Source organism: Anabas testudineus, chromosome 19, assembly GCF_900324465.2.
Source record: "Anabas testudineus chromosome 19, fAnaTes1.2, whole genome shotgun sequence".
Classification (NCBI taxonomy): domain Eukaryota; kingdom Metazoa; phylum Chordata; class Actinopteri; order Anabantiformes; family Anabantidae; genus Anabas; species Anabas testudineus.
Genome location: NC_046628.1, coordinates 12,676,660 through 12,688,840, shown reverse-complemented (window position 1 = coordinate 12,688,840; position 12,181 = coordinate 12,676,660). Strand labels below are relative to the sequence as shown.

The window sequence follows — 12,181 nt, the reverse complement described above, 5'->3', positions numbered from 1 at the left end:
AGGACAAGTGGGCAGATATAGAATGAATTAGACTGTTAGGACACAACTACAACTATTGCTACTAGTTCTCACAAACAAAAACAAAAAAGGGAAAGGATGAATCTCAAAACTGATAAATGCTCCATCATTGTAGGTGAATAGTGTGGACCTGACATCATCTCTGGCTGAGCACAAATAAGGCTGTGTACTTCCCAGTGGGAAGACGTATAGTATGACCAAACGTTTCACTGTGATCACAGACGCTGAAGGTCAGTGTGGCAAAGTCATGGTATGTATTTTCTTACATGCATGAATCGATCCAACCCTCCCCAAGAAGACCGGGCCTATAGTGTTCTCTACTACAATGATTATTGATGACTTTGCTTTAGATTAAAGCAAGATTTAAGATTTATTAAACTATGAACAGGAGCAGGAGCATAATAACATTTAACATATCTCAGTTGTGAAATATAAGGATTTTATTCGAGAGATGACAACATCTCTGATCAGCATTATCAAAATGAAACGCCCCGTTTCATCAACCAGTGTCATTACAGTAGCCACAAAAATCTGCCCTCAACGATGTGAAGGGATAAACAACAGTAATGCCATCCAGTCACTGATCCGACAGCTCCTTATGTGTCAAGATGAGATATTTATGAGATATTCAGACAACAAATCATAGCTAGAATTAAAGCCTGAACTGTTTTTGACATATTGGCTTTATTGCAGGCATTGAAAAAGTGCTGCGCATACGTTTTGATGGCTCTGTCTTAGTTCCGTTACCATTAATACTCTAGTTTGATTAGGTATTTATTTAGCACTAGCATGATATCATCTGATTTATTTAGCACAAAACCCAGCGCAGCAGATTTCACAATGCACGAAAGTACCAGGCAAAATTTGGGCCTTATGATGGTGTTTGATAAAAAAAAAAACTAAGGCCATGGGTTTTACAATTCATCCCAAGATAGACAAATGAATATGTTCGCACAATATTTCATGACAGTCAACTGAGTGGTAGTGAAGACATTTCGCTCAAATCCAGAAATAACAACCATGTTCCTGCTAGGAGTCGTAACGATTCATACTGTGATTCACCTCAGTACATCCAATAGATGTTAAGTCAAACAACACACAAACACAAAACACCTCTGTGCATCTGTTGGGCTTCATAACAATTAGAAATCACAGACAAATATAAAAGTTGACAATGCCTTTATCACTGTTGGCCAGCAGTCAAAGATGCGATATTCCTGCTTATCCCTCCATCTCTAGGCTGTTGTGTTTTGTTTAATCTAAACCACATCCTCTGTTTTTTCTTCCTTCCCCACACAAATAGTTGTGCAATACCATCACATAACAACAGCTGAAATTACATCTTTAAACACTGACAGGAATTCAATAAGATGAAGCATGTTCAAGGTTCTTCCCCTCATCTTATTTCCAACATGCTCCATGATTCAAACTGCCTTTAACCTTGGTCATTTATATCATCCACGACAGCTCTGATTATCTTCCCATACATTAGCACTTTCTGGTGCTTGTCTGAGACTTACATGCCTATAAGCATGCAGGGCATGTTAGCTAACCACTGACCGTGGGCTCACTGCGGCATCAAACAGCCTTCATTTACACTCATTCATCACAGTAAAAAATAAAAAAAAAAGGCTTCAACACTATAAAGCTTCTTAAGTGTCAGAAGTTAAAAGGTGCTTTTAATAAAACAGATTTGACCACACGAGCCACATCGTTTTTAGCTCAACACAAAAAGTGACAACCCAGACACTCAATTAATGCTTGTACTGTAGCTGTCACGGCAGTCCTTTGTGATGTGATCAGAACAGTGGTAATTATTACAAATCTCAAGAATATTGATGTTAAAAGAAAGCTTTTGGCAGAGGAATGAATTAAATATAAGCAGAACTGGACACTTTCTGTTTTCAGTGAATCTACAAATAACTGGTAGTGTGTTAAAAATTGTTGGTCTGTACTTATTTGGGATAAAGATCAAATAAAATGAAAGTCTAGTGTGAAAATGTTCACTGGACTTACTCCAGCACCTTCCAGCAGCATCATGTTACTGAAAACACAATGAAAATATTGAAGTAGTGACATGATAATCGCAAACAACTCCCCGTGTAGCCGTCTTGGAAGAATGGATAGGAAATGGGCTGCTTTAGTAAGCATCCATTATTCATTAAGCTCTGTACTCATCCATGTCAACAACCTCTGTAGTGACACAACCAAACCATTATTCCTCCTTTCGCTCTCCTCACTCACTGTTTCTTTAACACCCAGCTTTCATCTCATCTCATCTCTATATGATCCAACAAAACATTTATAATCCAGCTGCATTCGATATCAGACTTAAAACAAAATGTGATGCAACGTTAACATGGACAGGAGCCGGTGCAGCAAGAAAAATCAATGCATGCATGCTGACACGCTGCACAGAAGCGGCCATCTGACTTTACACACAGAGACTGAGGACAAAAGTCACAAGACTAAGTGTGACCTTGATGTACCTCCAGCCAGGCTTCAGAGTTTATGGTGCTGCAGAAATTCTTCCTTCGCCACTATAAGCAGCATCGCTATGTCAACACAGTCACACACCTGCTGTTTTTGGATTCAATTAAAAGCCACTTTACGTGTTTGTGTGCAATCAAGAACATTAAAATTCAATGCTGTTTCAGAGGCACATTTTAGAGGGATGTTACACAACAGAAAAATGTAAAAGACTTTCAGAAGACAACATTAATTATATGAACAAGTGCAAACGTCAGCTTCTGATTCACACTATTTGCAACATCTTTCAAAGACATCGGTTATCGAGGAACGAGTGGGTGTGATGTCTCATGTGCCTATGAAATAACTGCTTCTGAAATTCACACTAGGATCAAACAAACAGTCTTCAATGAAATCCTCAACAGTTCAATCCTCTTTCTTCCTGGCTGTCAAAGCAATCTTAACCATGTTCCCAGCCTCCAGGTTGCCCTTTGTTCCCCCAGAAAGACTAATATTTGTTTTTCCAAGTAATTTATTCAGATAAAGTAAAGTGGACTCCAACATATTCTAAGCCAGGTCTGGAGATGTTTGCTTTCACTTCACTTAAATCAGGTCACATAGCACAGGGAGTTAATCTGTTCTGGGCTCCACCCTGCTTTCCCTGAGCAGGTCACTAAATTAGGTTGCCATATTTTGACCTAAGAAAAAAAAGAATCTGAGCTTAATACAATAAGAGATTTTATATCAGAAATCACATCTGTCAACACACTGTTCCCACCAGAAGCTCATGTGAACTATGGAAATGTGTGATTATGACAAACGAGCTTTGGCAGCCTGCTGCTTTTTTTTTTTTTTTTTTCCTGAAACCAACTTTTACAGATCTTCAAAATGTGTTTTCTCCTTTGGGACACATGAGTTCAGCAGTAATCCAAAAGTTTGTATGTGTCATGGAACAAAATAAACAGCTGTTCGACTGATTGTACATAAGTGCCAGTGCAGCTGTAGTAATCTGACAACTTTATTGAAAAATTTATAAGACATTAATGGATCCTCGTGGATAACAATGATTGTTTTTATTACCAAATAATCTGCTGATTGTTTTTTTTGATTATTCATTTGATCTACAGACAAATTTCCGTCCGCGTAAAAGTCCATGCTTTAGTGTCTGAAGTTATCAGTTGCTTGATGCTGATGGTGATGATTCTTTAGGGGTTGTAACAATATTTTGGAACGACAGTTTAAAGTTCCCCTAAAAGATTCTCTGTGTTTCGTGTCTCATGTGATTGGCCTTTCTGTTATCTCAGAGGAGCAACTCACAATGCCTCCTTTGAACAGACTGGGGGTGAGTTCAGGGAGAACCTTGATCTCTGCCCAGCTGTTTCCATGCTACAGTAACCCAGCAGTGTCCTAAACACAGCTGACTAAAACACACAAATCTGCACAGCCTCAGTTTGTACATGTATCGGTCCTGCCCTTTCACAGCGACATTAGTGCTGATCCTGAATCTAACGCTACAGTTTGCACAGCTGTACTTGCAGCAGCCGTGTGTTTAATAGAGCCTCCTCTGGAGACACACCCACTCTGTGTCACTGTGTGAGGCTGGGGGGTTTTCCAGAGAGCCAAACGTCCTCCATATTTCTGTTTTCCCTGATTTCTTTATGGTTGATTGTATGAATGTTGCTTTTCAACCACGTCTTCACACATTTTTCCAAATCTAGTACAAGTGACACAAACAACCCGTCCATTGGTAATTTCACTGCCTAATTTGACGAGGGTTAAATTTTAATGTCCTCACTCTGCATGACTTCTAATATTTTTTTAAATAGCATTATTAAAACATATAGGAATGACGCCAAAAGGAAGACTGCAGGATGTGCAGTCTGTAGCCCTAGCCACAAGCACAAACAAGCCTTGGGTTGCACCATACTGCAGCTTAATGTGCTTTAGCAAGCTTGTACTAAGGCGGCGAGAAAATAACAGCTAGGATAGGAATTCTGTTTGTATCAAAAGAAAGATCTTACTATCACAAATCCCGTGCCTAATACATGAGCCCTTCTTCGAAGCTGGCTTTAACTATTTCTGCCGGCAAATGTCTGACAAGTTCCAGGTCAGACCAGACTCGTCTCTAATTGTCGTGACTTTATACCAATTACTTCCTTCTCTGCCTATTTGAGAAAAAAAGCATACCTTCGAGCGTAGTGTAGTTAATGTGGTTACAGCCTCAGAGAGAGAGAGAGAGAGCACAGTGTAGCACGCAGTCTCACCGTGGCAGCTCAAAGTAAAATGGGAGTATTTCTGAGACTTACAGAGAGGTGGTGGATAGATATAGGGTGGCTGAAACCCTGAGATTAACTGCAGGGCTGGCAATTTGAGGTTCATATCCAGCAAACTGCTAGAAACTCCAGGTATGCAGAACATGTTCCCATTCAATGAGGATTTCATTAATCATCACATCTGCTCATTTCACAAGGCACACCCACACTTCTATAATGTACATGTCAATTATGCCAAGATGCCGTTTACATTTCCAATTATAGCTTAAGAAATGCAAAAGAACATTTAAAAAGTGTGAAAAAACTGCAACAGAAATAGCTGCTGTCGTCCTAAACCTGTTGAGGCTTTGCACCACATCTACTGTTGCACGTGAAATATACATAAAATAAATGGCATCACCTGGAGAGAGTTAACAAAAAAGGAGACGCAGAAACTAACATTTACAGGCAAGTGGGCCGAGTTACTTTGATTAAGATCAAGATTAAACTTGGCACAACCACTGCAGGTTTCTTTATTTACGAAAGTAAAAATGTAATCTCAGAGAACTGAATTCAAACGTGAATAGAACTAAAATAAAAGCCAAATCAATCTACAAACACTACTCAGCAGTCAAACCTTATATCTCCCTGGTCTTATTTGTATAGGGGAGCACTGACCAAGGAGTAAAGAAATAAAAACAAAGACACCAAATGTATCTGTAACAGACAAAACAGGAGGCAAAGACAGTAAAATCAAGCAGGGGGGGGTGGGGGGGGTGGGGGGGGGGATTAATCATGTGTCTGCTCTGTGAATATGAAACTAAAAGAGAAACTCAATAAGTAAAATAAGTGTGTTGTGGAAAATTTTGTCTTTTCACTGATTTTTAACAACTGCAATCAACAGTTTAAAGTCAGCAACTGATTCCAGTCAGGAGAGGGTTGACATGTTTGGTCTAAGTATTAGAGTAAAACTTGTGTCTCTGAGGATGCTGATGTACAGATCCAAGGAGGATGATCTGCTGCTGCCCCTGACCTCTGACCTGCCCGAGGAGAGTCCTTTCCTTTGGTGAATAACGTCACGTCCTGTGATTCTTACATTACAGACCACAACTAAATTGTTTTCGCAGCCACCAAATGTATTAACCCAACATTAAACTGTAAATCTCAAGACACCAAAAAATAAAAACAGGACAAGCTCCCACCCACAGAAGCAGGTCTCAGCAGATCTCAGATCCATCCGTGATGTCTGAAGCACCAATATGCTGTACCCTCTGTTCACTGGCATGTTCAAACTGGCTCAGCCCACACACACAAGCAGTTAGCTATCGGATTTAAAGGGAAGAATGCTAATCTTTATAGTGATGTATGCAAAACACAGACAAGATAAGCGAGAGAAAGCACGGACTCAATGGGAGACGAGGGCAGAAACTCCAAACGCGTGCTCCAGTAGCCTAAACCACACTGACGCACCGGGTTGATTTAAATCGCTGCAGGTTGTCAAACCCCGAGCTGCCAGAATACAAGCAAAAGATGAACACTGCGAGTTAACGTGGCATCTAATCACTGCCACATTACAGAGGAGCGCGCACCTGAAATGGACGGTGAACAATCAACCGTGCGCCGCTGTGCGTAATGGGCAGGTAACACGGCGTGGTGTGTGACTGAAAAAGAAAATGACTGAAGAGCTTGACGTTTTCTAGTCGCCAAATCCGTGTCATCACGCAAAAGACGGCGCGATAAAGTGGAGTGATCATATCAACTCACCTTAATGGCTTTAGCAGTAAATCCTGAGCGCGGATTGTCTCGGAAAAGGCGAGGCGATGTTTCAGCGTTGTCGCCTGTCAGTGAGAAGGAGGAGTTTGTGTTTACTCCAACATAACAGAGCTGGCTGTCAGCGAGCGCACACACACGCACACACACACACACACACACTCTGTTTGTAGCAGGGAGGGAGCCACAGTCTGGCCGCAAACTTTATTACAGCATGTGTGCATCCACAGCACTTCGTTTTCATCATGGTTTTATTGAATAAAACGTTCAGTGCGTCAGGATCCGTGTGTGTTAATGTGTATGCTATGTACCTGTATAATGTAATAATGTAAACACTGAAGCTCCACTGGTGCTGGAAAATGATACACTCTTCCTGTATTGTCACTGAAACAGCTTAATTTTGGGTCATAAAGCAATGGAACCAGTCAACGACAGTGTTCAATGGTACAGTTAAACAGGTCCTTTTCTTTTTATATGTAGCATGAACTATGGACCAAACATATTTCTCTGTGAAATGATTACAATCCCTGTCATTACTGTCGTGCTTCCTGGATGACGCACACATTCAGAATGTGCAGCTTGTCATCTTCCTGTAATTCTTTTTAGTGAGAGCGGTAAATCATTAATCAGCAATGTGTTTTATGGGCCTCCAGTTAAGATCACCTAGATCACGGTCAGGACTTTGAATCCAGGGTTGTGAAAAGGCTGTTTCTGATGTGGCTTTGTTCAGTTCAACTCAGTAACAGCCGTTAATATTGGCCCTGCAGAAAGGTTCACAATTTTCACAGTACGTGAAGTGACCTGCGACTCTGTGACCAGCCATGACACAGTTATCACGCTTAAGCTGATGGGAATAACCGGTGTCCCTACCATGACAACTGTCCCTGTCTTTGTCTCCCAAACCAAAGGTCACATTTATAATCAAGAGATTTTATGACCAGCTATCCACATTTCACTCCACCCAGGAAGGTAGCTCACACACTCAGTCTTTAGAGGATCAGAGGGTCCTACCAGGCTTCGGAAATCATCTGAGCTTTAGAAAACAGACACAGGGATTTAGGTTTGACTTTTGGAATACAGCAACAATGCCTTCCATTCAGAAGATGCTATTTTTCATATCCAGTGCGCTGGTCACTGCCGTATCTGTGGGGCTGTTGGGGTACGGCATGTCAGCGAATTGGGCTACGACAACCATCGAATGTGCAAGAAGTGGAAGTGGCCACTTTAATGGATCTGCTAAAATAACTATGACTCTTTTCAATGGGACTGTATTAAGAACTTTTTGCCCCTTTGGAGGCAGTGACAGATTTGATGGTAAGGCCTCAAATGTTGTCAAAAACCCTGTTCATCCAAATTACTTTCTCATTTACATTATCTCTAGATGGGAACAGCTTTAAGATTTCAATCTCTAATACTTCCTGTCTTAAAACATCTCCACAACTTTGTGTGAACCATTTTTGTGTAAGCCTTGGTTCTGTTCATATTGTTGAATATCTGGAAATAAAGTAAATACAGCCACACCTACCTGCATGGGTACAACCAGAGGTAGGAAGGAAGGAAGGAGGAAATATTGCTTGTTTGTTTTTGGGAGGTGACTTTCTCCTTTAAACCAGGCATAATAATTTGCCCATTATTACTAGACATAATGAATGTAAGCTATTCAAAATCACAAACACCTAATATTCCTGTACTGTGTGTGTGTAGTGTTTCCTGCGTTGACAACAAAAGGAGGTACCCCGATCGCCCTGCACGGTTTGGTTTTGTGCCTGTTGGGTCTGTGTCTGCTGTTTTCTGCCTGCACCATCCTTATCTCCCTGTACAACAGTGTCAGTAATCCTTATGAGACCTACATGGGGCCTGTGGGCATCTACACCTGCAGCTCACTCAGTGGTAGGTAAATCACAAAGCACAAAGCACCTGTGAGTCAGAAAAAAACAACATATTTTTTTGCATTTGGACAAATGAAAATCACCAATGAATACGTTATTTATTATTCAGAGTTATTGGAGTAAGTAAACAGAGTTTGTGGTATAGTTCTGTCCCTGTGGTTCATTCGTGACAGTACTGTGCTTTCTCCCACAGCTTGCTTTTCCTTTGCGGTCCTTATCATATTTTTCGTCAATGTCACCGTGACCAACATGGCACAGGATGTGGTAATGAGCTTCGCTGGTGTTGTAGACCTGGGGGACAAGTCTTCAAACATGCTGCAGGGATACTACTTTGTCATCCCTTACACAGTGTTGGCGCTCTTTGACATTGCCTTGATCTTCCTGTACGACCACGCAGCTTACACACATAGGAGAGAACAGCAGAGGCCGACTGAGGATGCACCTAAGGAAATAATGATGTATTAGTGGCAATGGAGAGAATGTCCGTGATGAATTGCTCAACAAGACGTCTGGAGTAACTTACTGTAATGGGACAGTACACACAGGTATTATAGGTATGTATGTAAAAAAGAAAGTACAATAATGTATTGCTTGTTCAATGTACAAAGAGTGGGATTACATTAGTAGAAATTTGTGTTGACATGTTAGAAAAATAGTCCGATAAAATATGGCGATCACAAGATGATGTTTTGAATGTCGTGAGTTTAGAATTCCACTGTTCAAATCTGAGTTTGTGAACATATAAATCATTTTATCACTATCATTTCACAAATCCTTTCTTTAAAGTCAACTTATTGTGAGGTTTAACGTCTACTGGTTTTATATGCTAAATATTTTTCATAGTGACTCTGACAACAGATCTTTAAATCTTTAATATACCAAACTGTCATACTGGTACATTAGTCCAGCCAATAAATAAACAAGGAAACAAACAGATGCAATGTGTTTGATTTTAAATGATGGTCGTGTTTGTATTGTAATGTCCCAGATTTACTGGAAGGATGGATCACAATGTGATAAGGCAGCAGAGGTGTGGTTGAAGAGTGTAAAGGTCAAATTTGACTTAGACACGAGAAAAGTGTTGGAGAATAAAGTGACACAGGGATTAATTGATCTCTGCTGCCCTCTATCGCTGAGATTGTGTAAATGCAAAGTCCGAACAGATTCCTGAAACACAAGTAAAAGAAAATAATTAGCTCCTCTTTACATCATCAGTCATTGTAGATCATTGGAACATTAAGCTGAGAGATTGTTTTAATATTATGGTTTGTCTGTGAAACCATCTGCCTGAAGAAAAAGACATAATGCTAATGAAACACATTTAGTCAAGACCTCCAGGAGGGAGCATTGACACAGCACTCAGACGTTTGGATCCTCGCAGATGTTCCCATGTGTGGGATTTGGTGACGTAGAGCAAGAGAAGCTGGATGTTTGAAGCATGTATTAATTTAAATAAGGTTTTTAATTATTTATTCTACAATTTTATAACTGCAGACTAGGAGAAGCCAGATGTTTCAGCTATCTATTCACGTTCAGCTATTTCAACCATTTATCACTTTTAGATAATAATTTCAGTGGGTTGTTTGTTACTTATAGCTGTGTCAACAGATTGCCTGTTGCATCTGGTGCTAAACATAATGAATAAATGACTCAATAAGTAGATACACTTTTAAATCCACTAATCGTTCCTTTTTCTTTTTCCTTTCCCTTTTCTTTTTTTTTTTTTTTTGGTTGTTGTTGTTGTTTGGTTTTGTTTTTGTATGAGTTGAACAGCTCTACAGTTTTACCACACTGTGTCATGGATTACTTTACTGAGTTTCATCCACCGTGCTTCATGATAGAAGCAGTGCTTTCAACTCAAGTGATGCATTGCTCCTTGACTGTATCCTCTTCCATGTGGGATCAACTTGAAACAGCCTTGATGATAGATAAAGATTAATTACAGATCTGTTTAATCCATTCCAAAGGATTTCCTAAAAAAACATGCTATGCTGACAAATATGGTGACTGAAACAGAGCTTGCTGATTCTGTAGAAACTGAAACAGATCTTGCTGAGAGCATACATCTATTGTCTCCTGGATCTTCAGACACTCTTACAGCTGTGATTCACATGGCTGTGTTGACATGAGAGCAGGAGCGAGGTGTCCTGTTACCGTTTCCCGTGTCCCATCACTCAGGGCCTGAAGTCTGTTTGGACATGCCCTTTCCAGCACCTCTCAGCCCCGCAACGCCTTCTACCTGCCTTCAAAAGAACCACTCTTCCTTCAAGTCTCACACTTCAAGGAACTTGTGGAAGGATGCAACAATTTGCTTTGTGGTGTTCAGTGTGAATATGGATTAAATTTCTGAGAATGCAGTTTTCTACAATGAATCAAAAGCATTTCACGTCCAAGAGACATTCTTTTGTTGAGCAGAAAATTCAACCTCAACTTCAGAGTGACCAAAGTTTCATGTGAAGTCAACTTTATGCTTTTTAGCTTATGGATAGTGTTTATTTATTTTCTAACCTGACGTCACTGAACGTCTTCTGGCATTTTATCAATGGTGCTCAGTGGTTGTGCTTGATTTAACCCTGGAGCTCTGACTGATCAGTGTGAGCGTGGGGCAGGCTGTGTTCTCCAGAGGAGGCCTCGTAAAAAGCCTGTTTCAGTGAAATTGATAAGCTCTTCACAAGAAAGCACAGATCTGTCAGTCATTAGAGACCCTCTGCAATTGACCATTTAAAATTCATCAGTGTCCCAGTCTGACCTCTAACAGTCCCCAGCCACTCATTAAAAGACAATTCTCACAACTCTTTCATATGATTTAAAACATGTAGGCACATACACACAGCCTCGTTCTTTACTTTCTATGAAGGAAAAGAAAGATAAAGCTCCTTATTATCAGGGATAAATTCATTTTGAATTGCTGTAGGATCCATCAGTTTTCAACATCAACCTGTTTAACAGCTGCCAGAGCAGATTTTTTAATACATCCAACTACACTGATCCTCTCCTGTGTGCACTGAGCTGTGAGATAGTTGAACTGCTATTGAGATTGCTCTCACCGTTTGCTGTGCAAACATTGATTAAATAAAATCAGAGATGGGCTGTAAGCACTTCCTCTCTGTAGCTCTCTGTCGCTTCGCTCACCAGAATGGCTAAACCTGGGATTATACAGAAGCTCTGAGCCCTGACCACTCACCCTGTGTGATGGGATTAAAGCGGAAACTTTTGTACCTGTGAAACCTTATCCTTCCACATCCCGCATTACACAGGCCTGTGAAACAGACACCTCCAGCTGCAGGGCAGGGGGGGGGGGACACACATTCAGCCATGTAGAGTCCACTCTAGTGGGGCATAGCGGTTTGGGGGAAGGGTCTGGTCTTCGGATATATTTGCGAGTTAATTTCACATTGATAACTGAAAGGGTTGGGGGGGGGGTGCACGTATGTCTGCAACACAATTTTTTCCACTTTCACAAACACAGTGCATGCACTGATCCACTATTGGAAATATTTCAGTCATGCCCAACAGTCTTTTCATTTAATGTCCTTATCACTGACTGAGTGACCTTCTCCCTCCACAGTGGTGTAAAACATAGGTGTGTGTCTCTCAAGGCATGCTGTTCTATGAGGTAATGGACATTTACGGCATGACTACTGCCCTGTTGTGATTTTATACTTTAACAACGGCTGTGATACAGAAAGTTGCAAGTTTTACACATTCCATCCTCACTACGTAATGTTAGCGGTTATATTCTTTGCTAAATGTTTCGTTGTTGTACAGTATGATGCCTCCTTT

General features: G+C 40.6%; 2 protein-coding genes across 3 annotated transcripts in view; one reads left to right on the top strand and one right to left on the bottom strand.

Annotated features, from left to right (window-relative positions):
* The window catches only part of ptprea (protein tyrosine phosphatase receptor type Ea), a 43,888-nt gene extending 37,277 nt beyond the window's left edge, over nucleotides 1-6,611 (bottom strand). For both annotated transcript variants that reach the window (XM_026351733.1, XM_026351734.1), the window contains exon 1: nucleotides 6,504-6,611. The gene's annotated coding sequence lies outside the window, so the exon portion shown is untranslated. The remainder of the gene's footprint in view (nucleotides 1-6,503) is intronic.
* Nucleotides 6,612-7,594: 983 nt separating this feature from the next.
* LOC113156712 (clarin-3) lies at nucleotides 7,595-8,863 on the top strand. The gene is made up of 3 exons (XM_026351968.1): nucleotides 7,595-7,823; nucleotides 8,214-8,399; nucleotides 8,592-8,863. The coding sequence occupies exons 1-3, from the start codon at nucleotides 7,595-7,597 to the stop codon at nucleotides 8,861-8,863; spliced, it is 687 nt and encodes a 228-aa protein (XP_026207753.1).
* Nucleotides 8,864-12,181: the final 3,318 nt, after the last annotated feature.